The sequence below is a fragment of the Pezoporus flaviventris genome, unplaced genomic scaffold, assembly GCF_033815535.1.
Source record: "Pezoporus flaviventris isolate CSIRO_AGI_PZ_B2104156 unplaced genomic scaffold, CSIRO_AGI_Pfla_v1 ptg000213l, whole genome shotgun sequence".
NCBI classification, from domain to species: Eukaryota; Metazoa; Chordata; class Aves; order Psittaciformes; family Psittacidae; genus Pezoporus; species Pezoporus flaviventris.
Genome location: NW_026892761.1, coordinates 14589653 through 14610176, shown reverse-complemented (window position 1 = coordinate 14610176; position 20524 = coordinate 14589653). Strand labels below are relative to the sequence as shown.

Genomic DNA, 20524 nt, shown 5'->3' with positions numbered 1-20524 from the left:
TCAATTCCTTACAAGCATTGAAAACCTGCTGGAAGATGATGAGGCTTCAGTATCAGGGCTGGGATTGAAATTCCTCTCATTAAGTCTTTTTAGAAGAGAATTTTTCCTGGATGGAAGCAAGGGGTTTCTCCTGCAAATATAAGGAAAGTCTCTGTTCCCTGGGGGTTCATGACCTCTTTTTGCCATGGCCCGAATATATAATAATGATGATGAACTGTTGAAGTTGCTTTTACGTTTTATGGATGTTAATTACACAGCTGAAAGAGCATAAGTATCATCTGAATAAAGCAGAGGAAACCATTTATATGCTGAGAAGCAGGAAAGACATAATATCTTTTGTGTCTTTATAGTGGCTTCCATGGAAGCATTTAATATCATGGAAATCAGCATTCCCCACAGCTGCGTGGCAGCACAGTCTGAAGCTGAGCTGTGCTTTGTCCTCTGAGCCCCTTTGCCACACGCAGACTTGCAGAGGCTTGAGCTTCAGAGCAGAATTGGGCCTTTTCCTGCTAACACCGTGTTCTAATGTCTTGTGCAGGGTGAGAAGGACTGGCAGAAGTATGAGACAGCTCGGAGATTGAAGAAGTGCGTAGATAAAATCCGAAACCAGTATCGAGAAGACTGGAAATCCAAAGAGATGAAAGTGCGGCAGCGGGCCGTGGCCCTCTACTTCATCGACAAAGTGAGCGCACCCCTCTTACCTTCCTGGCTTGCTGGAACGCTGCCGGGCAGCTCCTAAGGCACAATTGAGCCAGTTACCGAGGTATCCTGAGACTTCCTGGTGGGCAGGCTCCCGTCTCCTTTTCCTTCCCATTACCTGGAATCCAGAGCACTAAACTATTGTACTGAGCGTGGTTATTTCAGGCAGCATTGTTTTAGTTCAGGCAAAATTCACAGCCTGGTTCCAGAGCCGCCCGGTTGGATTACTGGGAGGTTTGTGTGGACCTTTTGTCTCCAGCTGTTTCAGTTTTCCGGCTGGGAATTTCTGCTGCTTTGTCACCTCTTCAGTTTGAGGTCACACTTGTGAGGTTTCATAATAATGCAGTTGTCTTGATGCTTTAAAGCTGCTTAAAGCTGTTGCCCTGGTGGTGTGATGACCACCTGAGTTAACCAGTTTTGTTTTAAATTGCTGGAAACCAGGGGATTGGATTTGAATAATTGTGGTTTCATAGGAACACTGAAGGTTATTCCTAAAAAAAAAAATAAATGAGAAATTGGCTTGTCCACTGCTGTTAAACAATGTTAATGCAGCCAAATGTAGCCTTTAAGTGACGTATCTTAACTCCAAGTGCTCTGTATGCTAGTTAAAGTGTGTATATTTAGCATGCAGTGCAGAGGTAGGATCAAGAAGATGAACACCTGAACTGTGCGATTTTGCATCAGGTTCAGTTCGCATGGAAGTGAGTTTGGATTTTAACACACCAAGTGCTTTGAAATGGATTTCCATTAGAAATTGAAAGAGCTGTCCCACAGCTTGAGTTACCTCACGAGCAGAAGTTAGTAAAGATCTTGCTTTAAACTGAAATTAAAAATGAGGTGTAGAATCACAGAACCCCAGCCTGGTTGGTATTGGAAGGGACCTTAAAGTTCATCCAGCTCCAATCCCTGCCACGGGCAGGGACCCCTTCCACTAGAGCAGCTTGCTCCAAGCCCCTGTGTCCAACCTGGCCTTGAACACTGCCAGGGATGGGGCAGCCACAGCTTCTCTGGGCACCCTGTGCCAGCGCCTCAGCACCCTCACAGGGAAAAGCTGCTTCCTTACACCTGACCTGAATCTCCCTTTGTTCTGTTCTGGTAGATTGGTAGATTTGTGGCCTTGGGATTATTTAAAACAGATTTAAAGATAACCTGAGGTTGTTTTTATTAGAATTTTTACAAGTGTCAATTTAATCCACTCAAATGCATTTTCTCCCTTTCCCTTCTCCTATGGACACTGCTGATCCCAGAAAGTTTATAGCATCTATACATTTGCAGGAATGGTTTGGAATGCTTCTGACTTTTCTTGCCTTAATATAAATGTAGCTTGCCCTGAGAGCTGGTAATGAAAAAGAAGAAGGAGAGACAGCTGACACCGTGGGCTGCTGCTCCCTGAGAGTAGAACACATCAAGCTGCATCCTGAACTGGATGGCCAGGAATACGTGGTTGAGTTTGACTTCCTCGGAAAAGACTCCATCCGATACTACAATAAAGTCCCTGTTGAGAAGAGGGTAAGGCACCTCACCAACATACACACAGCCTGAATGGTGCAGTAATGCGGTCAGCACAGTTTTGATGGCAATAGCAAGGTGCTTCATCACTGGTCAGATTCCTAGCCAGAAAATAAGTCAGTTAATGTCCTTCTCTGTCTATTGGCAGTGCCATAGAAGATGAACCTGCACACACACCGAGGCGGTGTGACATTACTCCGCAGATGAGATACAGATCTTACTCCTCTTTCCTGTGATCTCAGTGTCAAGAGTTGGCATAACATAACTCTTACAGCTCTGTTAGATGAGTTTCTTGGGTCTTGTTCTGATCAGCAGAGTTGCCTTTGTCACCTGTAGGTGGGAGAGTTCCAGGCCCATATGACAAGTAACAGCATAAGAGGTTCTGAAGCAGAGTGCTGGGTGTCACTGTTGGAGCAGCTTTTTGACTTGGGCTTTCATGGTACTCTCTCCTCTGTCACAGTTCTGTTTATGTTGGAGCTGAGCCCTCACTGAGATCCTGATCTCAGGTGCTCCAGAGCATACAGAATAGATGCACTGATACTTTTGGCCTATGAACTTGGGTATCTGCCAACCAGGACATCATTCTGAGGCAGTGTTCCTTTATTTCTTGGTCATTCACCAGTGTCACATTTGCTGTGATCTTGACCTCCTCCCAGGATAAATGCCCATCCAGCAGTGTGAACCTGGAGGGCACCATCCAGAAAGACTTTGTATGGGTGTAAGAGCTTTGCATGTGGCCCGCAGCTCTGCGGGCAGCACAGTGTGTTAAATACCGCAGGTACGATGCTGGGGTAGCTGTAAGGACAGTTGGCAGTAAATGTCAGCCTTTGGGGAGCAGACCCAAACCGTGGCTGCCATAGAGTGGAATTTGTACTTCCTTGATTAAAGAAGAAAACTTTTTTCCTGTTTAAATTTGTTGGTGTTGGTATCTCTTGGTGTCTTCAGTGCTTACAATGGGGAATTGATTATTGTAGAACTACAAATCTTTGTATATTAGGTGTCTGCAGTAGAAAAATGAGTGTTGTTGAGAAGCTGGGTCTGGGGATTTGGAGCACGCAGAGCTGGGGTTTGTGGTCTCTGTTATAATCAAAGCTGGTTTGATTATTGTCCCTACCTCAGAGAGACTTGTTCAGAATGAAACTGTGAAAAATGCAGCAGAGAGAAGGGTTGGGATTTGGTAGCTTCACTCCATGGGGTATGGCTCCGGGGTCTCTGGCTGGAATAATGATGGGGAAGGGTGGTAGCTTCAGGGTCTCTCTCTCTGTTAGGCAGCTAAGCTGAAGCAGAATTGGGTCTCCTGCAGTCTTGATCTAAAGGATGAGTATAAAGGGCACTGAATGCTCAGGACTCCTGTTGCTGGTGAGCAACCTTCAACGCAAGCGTTGTACTGAGAAAATGGGTCTTTGCCTGCTGGGAAGTAACATCCAGCATCGTCACTTCTCCTGAAAGCAGTGGAAGTGGCTCCCAGCAGTGTTGTTCCTGATGTATTCCTGGTCCCCAGAGCTGTCTGTTCCATGTGTCTGGTTTGCTTTTTCTGCAGGTGTTTAAGAATCTTCAGCTCTTCATGGAGAACAAGCAGCCTGAGGATGATCTGTTTGACCGCCTCAATGTAAGCATGTGGTTAACAGTGAGGGATGGGGTAGAGCACCAGAACAGGCTCAATCTGCTCAAGGCAGTAGGAGTTGATCTATTCCAGCAGTGGTTTCAGTGGCAGTTTTCTTCCAGAGCTGACCTCAGAGCAGGGAGTGTCTCAGTGTGGTGCCTGTTTTGTGCTGTGCCCACAGATCCATGGCTTTGGTCCTGCTGATCATGGCTGGCTCTGACTTGGAACGTGATGATTGTGTGAGGTGATGCTTTCAGATGCCATCCCCATCTGCACATTTCCCTCTATGGGAGCATGGTGGTGGCTCAGGCACCTTTCCTGGGATGGGATGGGCACATTTCTACCTACTGGGAAGCAAAACCTCCATACTGAAGAAGATTTTTCTGGCTATTTGTGGTTACTTGATACCTAATCTAATACTTGATGGCTTTTTGTTCACTTTTCCTGTGGTTTCAGTAATGTTGTGGCCATTCTGTTTTGGTCAGCTCTGTGTGCACCAGGCCTCAGCTGCGAGCTACATGTCTTTGTCAGCCGTGTGCCATTTCACAAATGTGGCCAAGTGTACTGCTAACTGTCATCTCCTTTCTGCTTCCTTAGACCAGTATCTTAAATAAACACCTTCAAGACCTTATGGAGGGACTGACAGCCAAGGTATTCCGTACTTACAATGCCTCCATCACGCTACAGCAGCAGCTCAAGGAGCTCACCAATCGTAAGTCTTGCCCTTGAAACTGTGAGGGGAACAGATCTTACCCTGCCACACAGACCTGGCTTCCTTGATTTAGCCACAAGTCTTATATCTACACCACTTCCTCATGCGCATCATACGTTCCAGTGCAAATGTCAGACAGCTGAGGTCAGCTCAAATCTGCCAAAATCTGCTGCCACACAGTCTTGTGGGGTAATGGAACAACCCAGCACTGGGCAGGGCAGAGCTGGCCTGGTGTGCCTGCTGCTTTGTCCCTGTTCTTTACCCTGTCTCTTGCTTTCTGGGATGTAGGTGGCAGGCAGGGCAGCTGGATCTGCAACAGCTGCGTGTTTCTTGTCTGCTCATTCACAACCTCTCTGTTGAGCACTTTCACAGCTTTACAGTGTGGGCATCTTGTATCTGTGAGGCCCAGCAGTGTCTTGAGCAGTATGGTTCTGCTGTCCTCTGCTGAGCATGGAAGTGTTTCCCCTCTCTCGACTGGCAAATGGTGTTTTTGTTACTAGTGAATAAACCATAGCAGAAGGAGTCAGGGCCCCGTATGGAAGTGTTCAGGTTCATTGACTGTGATTAGAGTGCAGAGTTGAGACTGGCCCATCAGAGGAAGGTCAGTTCTGCAGTGACTGTGAGCTTGCAGTCAGTGGGACCCTGGCTGGGGCTGCACAGCTCTGCAGGACCGACTTGCTCACCACTTCCTTGTGCTTTGCAGCGGACGACAACATCCCAGCCAAGATCCTCTCCTACAACCGTGCCAACAGAGCGGTTGCCATCTTGTGTAACCATCAGAGGGCTCCACCGAAGACCTTCGAGAAGTCCATGATGAACCTGCAGAGCAAGGTACCCCCCTCCTGCCCAGCTGTTGGCTTGGAGCAGGGCTCCGAGGGCTGCATTTTGGGGGTCACATTTCCTTCCACTTGCGGTGAAGCTTTTTCCTGTCGGCAGTTTGTCAGTGCTACGCCACAGCTGGGCCTACTTTGAGAGGAGCAGTGAGCTGAAAGGGGCACCTTCCAGTCTGAAGTTGTCTTTTACTTACAAAGACTAAGACCAGGCCCTCTGTCTGTGCCCTTCATGCCATAGCTGTGTTCTGCTGCCACTGAAGCTTCAGAGCAGCAGCCTCTAGCTCTGACTTGTGTCCCCTCAAGAACCCAGAGTGGGCACCCACTCCTGTTGCGTGGCTCCCAGGCCGGTATCAGGGCAGGCTGTGTACATGGTACATGATGCCACTCTGACTTGACCTCTTCCTTTGCAGATTGTTTCTGGTGAAGGCCATGAGGTCCAAAGGGGTTAGGTCTGTTCCTGGTCTGGCTTTAGAATAACCTTCACAATAAGGACTTTGGTTTGGCACTGCAGTGTCCCCTGCTTCTGTAACACCTAACATGGCTGCCTTCACCATAGACCATAGAGCTTGGGGATGTTTAAGGGGATGCAAAATGCTAAATCTCCCTGAATCCTAAACTTACTGGAGAAGAACTGCCTGAAGCCTGAACAGTTTTCAGCCTGTAGGGTCTGGGGCAATCACTTATTCCTGCTGAGGGCACAGGGGTCATCCTCCTGTGCTACCGTCAGAGAGCTGGTACTGGCAGGATGCAGTGGAGGGAGACAAGGAAGGGCTGTTGGCCAGTCCCAGGCCAAGCCAATTCCTTCACCTGCTTAGTTATAGTGGTGTGAGGAAGCTCCCAGCACCACCTTGTCTTCAGAAACGAGTGGGGCCCTATTTTGTGAGGGGAATCTTTCACCACACCAGGCTTTGCTGTGAAGGCAAATGGCCTCACTGTCCCGCAGGAGTGTGTCTGACCACTGCTACATGCTGAACGTGGTCACAGACTCGCTCCTTGGGTGATGCTGCCACAGTTGTCAGCAGCTTATTCACACTGCTGCTGTCTGGTTTTGCCTCTCCTAGATCGATGCCAAGAAGGAGCAGTTAGCTGATGCCAGGAGAGAACTGAAAAGCGCCAAAGCTGATGCCAAGGTCCGGAGGGATGAGAAGTCTAAAAAGTAAGGCTGTTGTTAACTAGGCTGTGCACTGCTCCCAGTACTCTCAGCTCCAAATGGGTCCTTAACCCTGTATTCTGTTTGCCCAGCCTGTGATCTGGGAAGGCTTCCTCAGGCTTTCTTGTTCCCTCCTCGCTCTGTTTGTGAAGAAATGGCCTTCATGCTGATGCTGCAGTTCCTGATATGGTCACTGGCATTGGTCTCCCCCAGGACATCTCCTCTGTGTCTCAGCCCTTTGAGCTGAGCACCAGCCAGTGCTCAAGCAGCCTGCTGCTGAGGAGCAGCCAGAGAACTGTCTCCAGTGTACAGCATTGCTGTTGTAATGGAGAGCCATGAGTACACGATTGCACATGCACATTTCTGTGCAGATGATGGACTCTGCATGGGGCTCTGCAGGGTAGCTACAGGGGTGCTGAGTGAACGGAACTCTGAGAGCATGGCTGTTGCTGCAGGAGGGGTTTGAAGTGGATATAGCACCAGTACACTTCAGGCTGTTGCTTCCAACCCTTTAAAACAAAACTGCTGCTGAGGATTTCTGCTGTGCCTCTTGGAACATGTCAGTTCTTCATTGCATGTGCTGAGTGGTTTGTGTCACCATCTGTGCTTACACAGCTGCCCTTTGTGGCTGGTGGCTTTGCTTACCTTGAGCAGAGTCCCTTGGGGTTCCCACAGTGCTGCCAGCTCTGGCCTAGCAGGGCCCAGAGGAATTAAGTGATTTGCTTCTTTCCCACCCTAGGACGTTGGAGAGCAAGAAGAAAGCAGTGCAGAGGATTGAGGAGCAACTGATGAAGCTGGAGGTTCAGGCTACAGATAGGGAAGAGAACAAGCAGATTGCTTTGGGCACCTCCAAACTCAACTATCTGGATCCCAGGATCTCTGTTGCTTGGTAAGAATCTGCCTGGGGTGTGCTGGAAGGAACCATCCCTTCACTTCTGTGTTGTCCCCCCCAGTTAGGAGGCAAGGGCTGTGGCAGAGCTGTCAGCCACCTCTGCCTCTGTGGCCTTCACTTGTATCTTCAGATGGTTCTAGGAGGCTACAAGTCTCTTAATGCAAGTGTGACATGGCAGCCACCACCAGCACCATGCTGGGAGGTGATGGGTGGGAGAGCTGTCTGGTTGTGCTCTGCTGGGTGGTGTTTGTGATGAGCAGAGCTTAGGAAGTTGCTGGGGCACTGGGATGTGCCTGTGTGATGTGACTCTAACAGCATCTCCTCTCCTGCAGGTGTAAGAAGTGGGGAATTCCTATAGAGAAGATTTATAACAAAACCCAGCGGGAGAAGTTTGCGTGGGCTATCGACATGGCAGAGGAGGACTATGAGTTTTAACCTGTTTTTAATGAGCTGAATTTTATGGGAAAAGGGAGTAGCCTGGTTTTTAGGGAGATTGATAAAACTGTGAGCCTTACTTGTCCTTGGATGCTGGGGAAGGGGGAGGAAAGGGGCAAGTGAGCATCAGATACGACAGCCAACATCTTGCAGAAAGCATAACCTGGAAATAAAGTTGCTGAGCCAGTTGTCCTATGGACAACTTATTTAACATGTTTCAGAGATCCAAATTCTATCTGTCTGGTTTGGGTGGGTTTTCTCTGGAGGCAGGGCAAGTGGATGGGGGATTTGTCAACCTTCCGCCAGGCAAATTCACCATCACACTGAGCGCGTGGGACTCTTTAGCTACTGTATACAAACTCCAGTTATATTGGTGCGTTTTTACAGTTAGGGTTTTGCAATAACTTCTATATTTTAATAGAAAATGGACTCCTGACCCCCCCCCCCCCCCCGCCCCATTCCAGGATTTAACAAAGAAACAAAATGTAAGGAACCCAACGCACCTCTTAGAGCTGCCACCATGGTCATGGGAATTCCCAAATCCTTCCCAATTTGTCACTTGGAGCAGTCGTGCCATTGGCACGTGAATACCAAACCTCCCCCCGTGTTCCCGTGTTCAGAGCAAAGCGCGACGGGAAGGCGGCCTCTCAACTCGAGTGTTCCTTTCTCAAATGTGAATTTTTATTTCTTTTAAGTCTATTAAAAATATTTAAACAGGTTTGGGGGGGTTGTTTTTGTTTTCTTCAAGCAGTTGTAGCTTTGGGGAACGGGGGGAAGGGCCGTGTGTGGGGCTGAGGAGAAGTGACATTGGCAGCAAAGGACATTCCCGTCACCCTTTGTTCTGAACACGCTCTGAACGCTTCATGACTCTACTTAGCTCGGTCAGACTGTGTGTCCTTTATTTCCCCCTTTTTTTCTAAGCCCCGCTCCCCTCTTTTACTTGAAAGATTTTATCATGTAAAAAAGATGTTTCACAGGTCAATAAATTTCGAGGGAAATGAGCATTGGTCCAAAAAAAAAAAAAAACCACAAAAAAAAAGAAAAAAAAAGGAAATAAATCGAGATTTTAGGGCTTTTATTTTTTTCTTTTGTAATTGTGTAAAAAAATTTTAAAAAATTAAAAAGCAGAATTTTAATGTGAAACCTTTTTTTGCTATAATCATTAGTCTTAGAGGCATTGTTAGCGTAGTGTGTGTGCGAAGCCCATCTCCCGCAGCCTTTCCTCAACAAGTATCTTCTATTTTTATCATGAATTCCCTTTTAATCAACTGTAGGTTATTTAAAATAAATTCCTACAACTGACCTGTGCTCTGGTGTCTGGCTGGTCTGTGCCACGAGCCCCTCGGCTCCCTGCAGCCCCGAGCCCTTCACACGGGGCTGCAGGAAGGAGGTCGAGGCCATGGCAGGGAACAGGGGGTAGGATTGACCCACTGGGGGCTTCAGCAGGTTGAGTTGGGACACGCGGGTTCGCAGGGATGCCCCTGATCCGAAACAACACCAGGCTTCTGGGAGGGAAAATGCTTCTATGGCTGCTGATCACAGAACCACAGACTGATTTGGGTTGGGAGGGACCTTAAAGCTCGCCCAGTTCCACCACCTGCCACGGGCAGGGACACCTTCCACTAGAGCAGCTTGCTCCAAGCCCCTGTGTCCAACCTGGCCTTGAACACTGCCAGGGATGGGGCAGCCACAGCTCCTCTGGGCAGCATTGCCCAATGTTGCCTTCATGGTTTGGTAACTGATGACAGGCCTGGTGGCTCTGTGCTCTTGCAGCCAGACCCTTGGTGGGGGCAGAAGCTGGTCCTGCATCACACGAGGGGTGTTCTGGAGCCCTGGCATGGCACCAGGAGCTGATGGAGCATCGCATCAACCCGTGGTCCTGCTGCTGCTCCTGAGCTCACGGTAACCTGGGGCTGGGGGTGGTTCCTCAGCTCTGGCTCCCAGATCCCTCCCGCTGCTCTGGGTTGGTTTGTGCAGCCCCAGGGGATGCGTGGTTGAATAATGCACCCTAAACCTGCAGCCTGACCCTCCAGGCTCCCCGAGCATGCCCAGCTCCTGTTCCCACCCCAGCAGGAATTGCCTGAGGGATTTCACTCCCTCCTAAAAATCTCCTTGGTCCGTAACTGGAGCCTGTCTTTGCGCAGCAGCCTGCTGCCTGCCCTCGCTCTGCAGCACGGCTGCGGGCACTGGGGAAAGATCCTGCCTGGGACACATTGGCTGTGCTGCTGTGGGTTAGTGGGAACATCAGGAACATGGTTTAACATCTGCATTTGGGGCCCTTTGAGGTGCTAGGAAGTGGAGACCATTGCTTTAGTGAAATAGGAAGTGACCAGAGGCAGCAGAAGCAAGGGGCACGGACCAGCCGGGCTCCGGCCGGGAGGAGGAGTGGATGGGCGCTGCTCGGTGTCGGTCACACAGCACCGGCACCGCGTTCCGCAGCTCCAGCCCCGCGCAGGACCAGGGGAAGCTCTCCCCAGCGCCGGGGCTGGTTTCCCGTTTGTCCCCAGCGCGCAGCGCAGAGCAGCAGCGGACCCGAACCCGGGCGCTGCCCGGCTCCTGGGGGTTCGCGATGCTGGGATGGGGCCCGGGCTCCTCCTCCCTGCACAGGGCCCCCTGGAGCCGCCGTTCCCAGCCGGGGGCGCTGCTCTGTGGGGACCCTTCGCTCACCCGGGGCTGTTCCGGCCCGCGGTCCCGTTCGCTGCCCGCCCGCCCGGGAGCCCCTCGCTGCGCAGAGGAAGGCGCTGGAGCCGCTCGGAGGGGGAAGCCCCTGTTCCCGGAGCTGATCCCAAAGGGGCTCCCAAGCGACCCCGCCGTGCGGTGGGTCCGGGGAACGTGTTCGGAAGCGGAACGGGTCTGCCCCGCTGCGGAGCAAATCCCGGGAAGCGCCGAGCGGGATGACAGGAAGGTGATGGAGGTTTCCAGTGCCCGGCGGGGCCGGGGGCGATCGCTGCAGCCTGGTGGGTGCCGGGGCCACCGGCCGGGCCGGCAGAAGCGGTTCTTGGCGCTCAGGGGCAATGCGGGGCTCAGAAGGCAAACTCCGGGAAGAGGAAACCTCCAGCGCGGACCCCATCCTGTCCATGTGCGGCTCCGGCGCGGCGCGGCGCGGCTGGGCTGGGCTGGGACGGGTGCCCTCCATCAGGCGCTGGGGAGCAGCGGTTACCGGGGCCGATGCCACGCTCCCTCCGCAGGTTTCGCCCTCCAAAACAAGGGGGTGCCCATCGCGCTCGGCTGTTCTCAGCCCATTGGGAGCCGGCTGCTTCCTGCCGGTCCCGAGCGAGGCCGGTGCCCAGCGGGGAGCCAGCCCGGCGGGAACGGAGCCGAGGGTCCTGGGCCACCACCGGGCACCAGCAGCTCCGTTGTGTTCGGCCTCGTCTCGTCCATTTCCAGACACCGGGGAGGATCCTAAACGGCCTCGTAGGGCCCTCGTGTGTTGTGTGCACGTGGGTGTGTACACGTGTGTGTGCGTTTGTGTGCATGTGTGTATGTGTGTGCATACATGTGTATGTACATGTGTGTGTACATGTTTGTGCACATGTGTGTGTGTGCATACGTGTGTGTACATGTGTTGTGTGTGCATGTTTGTGCACATGTGTGTATGTGTGTGCATACGTGTGTGTACATGTTTGTGCACGTGTGTGCATGTTTGTGCACGTGTGCACACGTGTGTGCACATGTTTGTGCACATGGGTGTATGTGTGTGCATACATGTGTGTGTACATGTGTGTACATGTTTGTGCACAGGTGTGTACATGTTTGTGCACGTCTGTGCACGTGTGTACACATATGTATATACATGTGTGTGTGTACATGTCTGTACATGTGTGTGCATGTGTGTGTTTGTGTGTGCACATGTGTCCTGGGAGCAGTGGGGGAGAGGGAGCTCCCAGTGTGGGGTGCACTTGGTGACATAGCAAATGACGCCCCTTCCCTACCTGCCTGCAGGCCGGAGGGGGAGATAAGGGCAGCTCAGTCACGGGCCTGCGGATGCACACGTGTGTGTGTACATGTACACATGCACAGACACATACACATACGTATGCACACATACATACACACATGTAGATGGGAAATCACGGGCTTCAACTGTGTGAGCCACACATGCAGGACCCCCCACAAACTGCTGCGGGGGGCCAGGGCCCCACAGTGCCCTGTGCTGGGGGGTGCGAGGTGGAACATTGGGGACCTTTGTGTGGGGTGCGGGGGTACCCCAGTGCCTGGGGCGTACTGTGGGGCACGGGGTGTCCCGGTGTCCTGGGTGTGCTGTGGGGTACGGGACGCCCCGACGCTGCGGGTGTGCTGCAGGGTGAGGGTGCCAGTGCTGTGGGGCAGTGGGTACCCTGCCCGGGACGGGCCGGGGCTGATGCCGCCCTGGGACCCCTCACTTAGCCCCAAGCACCCGCCGCTGCCTCCTCCCGCTCCCGCCCGCCCCGCGGGGCCGCGCTCCGCCCCTTTCCCGGCGCTTCCCTGCCCTCCTCTTCCTCGCTCCTCCTCCTCCTCCTCCTCCTCCTTCCTCCCCCGTCCCCTCCTCCCGCTCCCCCCCGGCCGTGGGGCGCGGCGGGCGGTGCTGAGCGCGGAGCCGGCGCCGCTCCGGGCGCTCCCGCTCCCCATTCCCATTCCCTTTCCCGTTCCCTTTGTTCGCGGCGCCGATGGCGGCGGGGCCGGGCAGCGGCGCCGGGGCCCCGAGCGAGGCGGAGGCGGTGCAGCTCTGCCGCAGCCTGGAGGTGGGCACGGTCATGACCCTCTTCTACTCCAAGAAGTCGCAGCGACCCGAGCGGAAAACTTTCCAGGTGAAGCTGGAGACCCGGCAGCTCACCTGGAGCCGCGGCTCCGACAAGACCGAGGGCGCGGGTGAGTGCGGGAGCGGCCGGGGGAGGGCAGGAAAAGGGCTGCGGGTCCCCCGGGGCGATGGGTGCGGGGCGGCCCCGGCCCGCGAGAGGTGCGGAGAGGGAGGGGGGAACTGGACGGGTAAATCCCGGGCTCGGGGTGAGTGTGCCCGCGGGAAGTGCCCGGTTTCCCTGCCCGGGGCCGGCTCCCGCCGCTCGGTACCCGGCAGCGGGGGGATGCTCTGCCGGGTACCGCCATGGCCGGCGCCGCCTCCCAACTTTCCGCATCCCTTTCGGCATCGGACTTCCCCTGGGATCAGCGAGGTGCCGTTTCCCGGGCGGCACCTCGGCTAAGAGCCGTCAGGAGGCTCAGAAGGAGGCGGGATCCGTTTGAGCCGTTTCGGGGCTGGAGCAACAGATGGGGTGAAGCGGAAAGGGAGAAAAGCAGAGAACTCGAACCCGGGGATGTCCTTCCCTCGTCTCCTCCGTGAGTGTGCCCGGGGCTGGCGGCTTCTTGGGAAGCGGCTCGGCCGGCCACGGGCACAGCAGCGTTCCTGGCTCCCTCTGCCCTGTGCGTGGACCTGAACCAGGGGCAGGGACAGGAGAAGATGCGTAAGAGATGTGGGTGTAGAACCAGGAAGATGGGTGGGAAGGGGGAGAGCGCGGGAGGCCCCGGCCGGGAAACTCCAAACCTTGCGCTGGCTTCCAGGTCACTGCTGCTCCTCATCAGCGTGCACGGGACAGGGGCCCTGCTCGATGCTGGAGGCGAGGAGGAGGGCACAAACAAAGGTGATGAGAGGTGATGCAAGTCCTGGTGCTGGCCTTGGCACTGCCCTTCCCCACGTTGAGGGATGTGGCTGGGGCCATGGAGGAGCTGTTGTGCTGCTGGCTCAGAGTGGAAAGGTTGGATGGTGGTAGGGGTGCTCAGGAGAAGAAAGGAGATGGAGAAGATGTTTGTGTCCATGGCAGGACCGCAAAGTGCTGGTGCTTCTGGTTTGGGGCTTCGGCTTGCCTTGAGACCCTTGGAGTCTCCAGGCAGATCTTGCAGCCTTGGGCTCCTTCAGCATCCCCAGGATGTGGAGCTGCCCCATGGCTTTCCTGAGCATTGAGTCAGTGGGAGAGGAAGGAGATGCTGTGCTCGTGGTCCCTGGGTTTAAGATGTTCTCAAACTAAGGCAGAGCACCCGTTTGTTCTGCTGGACAGGCGCTGGTTTCTGGCAGCGTCTGCAGAGACCACATGGGCCCGTAGTAGGACAGAGGTCCCCACTGATGTCCTCATGGGTGACTGCTCCCATGGACAGACCTAAGCTTTGTGCTGCTGTCCTTGTGAAGCTGGGACCGTAACTTCGGGGACGATGAGAGAACTTTAACTTCTGCACCAAACCACGGTGGTAACAGCGATGATAACGTGGCCGCCAGGACTCGTGCTCTGTAGATCTGTAACAACAGAGAGGTCCCAGGACCGGGAATAGGATCCACAGGTTTCTAGCAAAGGGAAACCAGGAGCTGGGCAACGCGGGGCAGCTGCCTCCCTCGTGTTCCTTTAGATGTGACAGTGAAAATGACTTGGGGCTCCCCTGCGGTGCTGCAGTGAGGCCTCGGGCTGGTGGCCGTGGGTCTGGGCTCCCAGCACGTTCCTGCCACACGTGGTGTTCCACAGCCCCCTGAGAGCCGAGGTGGAAACAGGGCAGGAGCCTGCAGGCCTGCTGCATCTTCAGCCCCACCTCTGTGGGGCTGGGTGCTTTCCCTATGGCCTCCTCTCTGCTCCTGAGCATCTCGCCCTGTCCTCGGTCCCCTCCTCTGCTGTCACCCTGAGCAGCACCCGTCCTCTTACCCATTTCCTTCACAGGGCTGAGAGGTAGGGCTTTGCTTTAGTGCTTCCTGGGCAGCAGGATGGGAGCTCCAGGTGGGAATGCTGGCTTATGCACACAGATGGTGACTGTGTCTGGGCAGGCAAGGCAAAGCCACGCCGTCAATGGCCAGCAGGATCCGGGTTCTTGGCCAACTGCCCGAGTTTTGTCGGGATGTGCGGAAAAAGGATGCCTGGGAAAGCGCAGGTGTGCGACGGCTCCAGCTCCCGTGGCAGATACACTGATGTACCCCCTCCTGCTCACGTCCTCCTGCAAGACCAGGCTTCACGTGGATGGGGGGGAACCAGGCAGAAGTCATCTGGAGTTGACTAGTGGTAGTTTTAGCCACGAGCAGCGACCGATGCAGGTCTCCCCATGCAGACAAACCCCACTGGTGTGGGGAGCAGGAGGCTGGGGCAGAGTGCGGTTTGCTTGTGGATGTGGTTCTGGTCAGGCCCTGACTGGCAATGTGAGTGAGGGCACGAGCAGGGGAGAGCAGCCAGGAGGGGAGATGTTCCCTCACCTGCAGTGGCATCCCCACCAGGCAGTGTCCTACAGAGCAAAGATTGCTGTGCTCATGGTCAGTAATGAATGTTCTTGTGTTTCACAGAATCCAGCCTGGTTTGGGTTGAAGGGACCTTAAAGCTCATCCAGCTCCAACCCCTGCCATGGGCAGGGACCCCTTCCACTAGAGCAGCTTGCTCCAAGCCCCTGTGTCCAACCTGCCCTTGAACACTGCAAGGGATAAGGCATAATATTTCTTGAGACATGCGGGCCAGCAAGGAGCTTCAGCCCGCCCTGGACACAAGTTAATTGTCCAGGTAGGAATGATCCTGGGGTTTTAGGCACTTCGGAAGGGGCGTGTATCCACAATACATCACATGTGGAGGTCTCTGACTCGGGCAAGCCTGTGTTGATGGCCATGTCTTAGAGAGGTGCCTCTCTCCACGAACACCACAGCATGGGGGGGTCTGTGCTCCTTTCTCTGCACCTGGTGGGTTTGCAGATGGAGATATGTGTTTGTCCCAGGGGCAGTGCTGTGGGACCTGGCTCTGTTATTGACCCTGCTGGGAGGAGCTGCTGCCTCCATAGGTCTGTGAGTGCTTGTCTGCAGTACTTGTGATCTCTCCTGAACTCTGGGTGGTTCATAGAATCCCAGACTGGTTTGGGTTGGAAGGGACCTTCAAAGTTCATCCAGCTCCAACCCCCTGCAGTGAGCACAGGGACACCTTCAACTAGATCAGAGAGCCCAGAACCACATCCAGCCTGGCCTGGAATGGCTGCAGGGATGGGGCATCCCCCACCTCTCTGGGCAGCCTGTTGGTTGCAATGGCCGTTGTCTGCCTTCACCTTCATGAAAAGCTGTGTTTTGGTGGTGCTTGGCTTTCTGGTGGCTGCTGACCTGGAGCTTACGGGGGGGCAGAGCAGAAGCAGGCATCAGGGCACCCCACCAGTGGAGAGGAGGAGGCAGGAGGAGGGTCCATGCAAACCTGCATCCTCTGTGCCCGTGGTGCAGTGGGCTCCCAGTGAAGACCCTCTCCCTTGGAGAGGACCCATCTCCTGCTCTTTGTTAACCTCTTCAGCTCTTTCCAGCAGCCGTGGCTCAGAACCAGTGGAGAGGAAGGGGCAAAGAAGCTTTTTGCTTTGGGAGGTGGTCACCTCCTCACCGCCTCCTGCTGAACTGACACTGTGCCAAATGCAATCCTGCTTTGTGCAAAAAAAATGACCTTTTTCCCCAGTTAACATCGTTTTCATCCAAAGGGTTTCAGCCACCTCCAGTCACCAGTGATGGCTTCTTGCTGATCCCTCTGCACAGGGCCCAGCTCTTACCATGGCAAGAGCTCTCATAGTTTTCCATTCTTTCTGTTGCTCACCCAGAGCAAAGCAGCACCGATCCCTCGCGTCTTTTGGGCCTCTTTTTCTTAACTTCCTGTGCTGTGCTATGTGTTTTTACTCCTTTCACCGTGAGCACTCGGAGCCCCGTGCAGGGGGCATGGGCCAGCGCCTCACTGAGCCGTTTGCCTTGAAACACGTCAGAAAGCCCAGAGCTTGCTTCGAGAGCGAGCTGGAAATTTGGAGCAGATGTTGGTTTTATAGAGAGGGGAGGAAAATCCCCCTCTGCAGAGCCCTGCTTGTGGTCTTGCGTTCAGTGAAGTGAGGTCGGCCTGTGGAGGTGGAGGAAAGCTGCTGGTTGTGTGCAAGGAAAGGCAGGGGCTGTAAGATGTTGATACCGAGTGGCTCTGAAGGGTGGCTCGTGCTCCCCTTCCCCCCCAAGCCCTCTGTTAGTCCTGCTTTTGGGGTTGAATTTGATTATTTTGAGGCCTTTTCAATGAGGAGCAAGCTGGGGATGGATTTGGAGACTGAACCAACCTCAGCATTGGGTCTTCTGGGATGCAGGAGCTCCTGCACCGCGGGTCCCTCCTGCTCCCACTGAGGTGCCTCGGGCAGGGAACTGCTGCAGTGGGAGGGTGAGGGCATGGCTGTGAGCATCCCCGGGGTTAAAGCCTCCCCTGCTGAGGCAGTTTCTCGAGGTTAGGGGCTTTGTGTCGTTACCGCTCCCCTTCCTGCTTACAGGGTGTTTGTGTTGAGCTGGGAAAGCAAGCGTGCTCTGCCCTGCCTTTACCTCCAAACCGGGACCGCCTCTCCCCCTTCTTTAGGTCCCTTTGTCATCTCCTTTCTCACCTTGGTAGCACCCTCCAGGAGGAACGGGTCACAAGTCCCCTGCTCATGCAGCATAAGACACATCACGAATTACTTCCTCCCTTTGCATCTCAAAAGCTTCTCTGCAACCCAGAGAGCAGCAAAGGCTGGGAAAGCCATGCTCCGCTGTGGTGCCTGCGCCCACGTTGCCCATCCATCTCATTCCTTCCTTTACCAGTCAGCCACGTGGAAGGTATTGGCTTATGGGTTTAACCCACTAATTAAAACTGGAGAGGTTTTGTGTAGCATTGGCCTGGTTCTGTCTCACCTCTGCCGAGGGCCTGAGGATTCCAGGTTTGTCAGGGTGGAAGTGATGTGCCTTGGCTTTCCCCCTGCCTGCAGGCAGCCAAGTTGGCTGCATACCATGTGTGGTGAGAGGAGCATCTCCGTAAGCTGGGCCTGAACATCTGGCTTTGCAGAGGAGCACCGAGCAGTTTTGTTGTGTACAGGACTGCTAATGTGCTCCATCCCTGGCTGAGCCCAGCCCAACCTGTGGCCTTCCTCCTGCTCTTTGTTGTAGCCCAGGGGCTGCTGCTCTCATCGCAGCAGTTATCTCATCAATGTGCGCCCTGTGAGCATCCTGAGGATGTGCCGGCTGGTAGCGATGCCCATTGCTGGTGCCGTGGGTTAGTGGTGGCCTTGACAGTGCTGGGGAATGGTTGGATTTGGTGATCTTAGAGATCTTTTCCAACCTGGTTGATTCTGAGAACAGATGAAATGGGTTTTCTCAGAAGGATGCCTCTGCAGAGAAGGATGGAAGAAGAAAGGTTTCTGTTCCCCAGGTACCTGCAGCCATATGGAGAACATGATTCAGTGTGTGCAAGCTCACAGGAACCTGTGACTGCCCCAGCAAACACAGCCCCTGGTGTGTGCTGGGCTCTCCTGTGCTATCACCTCTGCGATGGGGTTGGTCTGTAGCACATCCTCTGCACAGCGGCTGCATCCTGCCAGGTGGGGCAGCATCCCGCTGCTCATCCCTATGGTGGATGCGGCTTCCCTGCTGGAGGTGGCACATCAGGAGGGGACACAGTGACAATGGCCATTGCAAAGGGACTCTGCAGTGCTGGAGGTGGCCTTCCTTTGACATGGGTTTAATCTTTAAGGTTTGAGGATTTTTGTGTGGCACAAAGAGCTCTTTTACATGGAAAAAGCTTTTGGACATTGATTTAAATTAGAAATAGCCTGATTTCTGAGGTTTCCTGCCTTTCTAAAGATGGGCCAGCGCTCGGAGCTGCAGGCAGGGCTGTCTGCTTCTGCCACCAGCTGTGCCGGGCTCACCCCTCCTGCCTCAGCTCTCTGGGCACTCTTGACAGATGCCCATCCCGTATCAAACACCTCGCACATGGTTGTGGAGCACCATGAGCCCCCCAAAGGCCGAGGGCTGGCGTCTGCAGCAGGAGCTCGCAGCTCTGCAGCTGGGGAAGTCAGCAGAGCTTTCCCATAGCTCTGAACGTCTCTGGCTGCTCCGACTGCTCCTCGTCTCTGCTGCCTGTGTGGTCTTGTGGCTTCTGAGCTCGGCTGGGAGCTGGGGCTCCTCAGCTGGGCTGGCTGGAGACGTGGGGAAGCTCCAGGGGATGGGACAGGCTCTCCCGTGCTTCCCTCTGCAGCTCCTGCCTCGTGCTTGCAGGAGCCTCGTGCTGCCCATGCAGTGCCCGCGGGTGGCAAACCCACCTCGTGTTTGAACGTGTCCTGGTGACGGTGCCCCGAGGGGCTGCTGGGTGAGCTGGCTTTGGCACAGGGCAGCACTGCTCCTTCCGGGGTGATTTTTCTCCCCAGCTCTTTACAAACGTATTTGTTTTCTTTTTCTTGGAATGGGACCTTTTGTTTTCCTGCCCTCGCACCCGGAACCATCACACCCGGAGCTGTGCTGCCCCGTGTGTGCAGCTCAGCCCCTCTGCTCACCCCTGCCTTTACCTGCATGAGGTGCATGAGGGCTGTGCGCCTTCCCACGTGGGGTGGTGACCTGCAGGGTAAATCGTCCGTGAGAACTGGGGTTGCCTTTTCCCTCTACCTTCAAACCCACCGGGCAGGAGCTGGACGCAGCGGCAGCGTGCTGCGGTCCATCCAGGACTGTGGTGCAGGGATGGGAGCGGGAGAGGCTGCTCTGATGCCTCCTGACACCGTGAGCTGCCCCAGCACAGCGCTGTCCTGCTCTGCACCTCTGCTGGAGCTCCCCCAGTTCACTCTGTGCCTCTCCTCCCAGGTTTGTGCTGCACAGGGCCCCGTCCTGCTCCATTTGAGCATCGATCGGAGCAGCCGGGGTTGGGAATGGCTGTCGCTGAGCGGGGACATCGGGGATGGCTGTCACAGCTGTACCCTGCAGGGTAGAGCAGCTGCTTGAGCAGCTCTTTCCTGTTTACTCGCTTCCAGAAGTGCCGCTGCTGTGACTGAAGGACACCCTCCTGCGTGTGCTGGGATACCCTTCATCCCTCCTCGCCCTCTCCAGGGGCTGTCCCTGCACATGCGGTCCCCAGCCCTAAGCCGGGTCAGAGAATGGGGGTGGCTGCGATGCTGGGGCATGGGATGTCCAAGAGGACTTTCACCCGCTGGCACCCTGCCCTGTGAAGCTGCCTCCCAGCTGGTGCAGGGTGGGAGCTGCTGTTTGCTGAGCGCTCAGGTGCTGCCTGACGTGGTCCTGCTCCCTGTGAGCGAAGGACGCGGCTCCTGGGCTGCAGAGGAGCAGAAGCAGGGAGCCTGCGACCTCGTCCCGGTACCTCTGCCAGTGCTGCAGGCATCACTCATCCAGCCCTGGTCCCGCTGGCCAGGTGCTCTGGGTACCCCCCTCTCTTTGAGCTGCATCCTTGTCCTGCTCATCCTTGCCAGGTTGCAGCCCTCCAGACCAAAAAGCTGTCCCGGGTCAGAGCAGGCTCTGAGCAGTGCCGTGCTCTGCAGGCTGCCTGGGCCCTGGGGACACAGCTTGGCCTCTCCATCCCAGCAAAGCAGCAGGAATTGGTTTATCTTTTAATTGTAGAATCACAGAGTAGTGCCTTGAATCACACCATATTAATGCCTTGTGCCAGCCTGTTCTCAAGGACTTGCTGCTGTTGGAGTTCCACCCCTGTGGTCCCCAGCAGCTCGGGCTCTGGGGCATGCTGTGCAAAGGCCTGGAGATGAGAGCATGGAACTTTGAAGCGTGGTTTGCCATAGGCCCCGGAGCAGGTTGGTGTGCGGCACCAGGAGCAGGTCTCTGGTTCTGGGCACCAAATAAAGCCCAGGTGAGGTCATTAAGGAAACACCAACCCCAAGTGGTAGAGGAGCCTCGTGTGAAGACCATCACCAGGAGCTCCTGCTTCTGCCACGTAAACTGAAGATAATGCCT

General features: G+C 54.8%; 2 protein-coding genes across 9 annotated transcripts in view; both read left to right on the top strand.

The window, feature by feature from the left end:
* TOP1 (DNA topoisomerase I) overlaps positions 1-9141 on the top strand; it is a 67064-nt gene extending 57923 nt beyond the window's left edge. For both annotated transcript variants that reach the window (XM_061441774.1, XM_061441775.1), the window contains 8 exons: positions 539-682; positions 2023-2208; positions 3749-3817; positions 4409-4523; positions 5227-5354; positions 6418-6512; positions 7246-7395; positions 7731-9141. In XM_061441774.1, the coding sequence (XP_061297758.1) occupies positions 539-682; positions 2023-2208; positions 3749-3817; positions 4409-4523; positions 5227-5354; positions 6418-6512; positions 7246-7395; positions 7731-7833 (990 nt within the window). In that variant the 3' untranslated portion in view covers positions 7834-9141. The remainder of the gene's footprint in view (positions 1-538; positions 683-2022; positions 2209-3748; positions 3818-4408; positions 4524-5226; positions 5355-6417; positions 6513-7245; positions 7396-7730) is intronic.
* A 3202-nt stretch (positions 9142-12343) lies between these two features.
* PLCG1 (phospholipase C gamma 1) overlaps positions 12344-20524 on the top strand; it is a 42360-nt gene continuing 34179 nt past the window's right edge. For all 7 annotated transcript variants that reach the window (XM_061441435.1, XM_061441433.1, XM_061441432.1 and 4 more), the window contains exon 1: positions 12344-12681. In XM_061441435.1, coding sequence (XP_061297419.1) covers positions 12480-12681 — 202 coding nt within the window. In that variant the 5' untranslated portion in view covers positions 12344-12479. The remainder of the gene's footprint in view (positions 12682-20524) is intronic.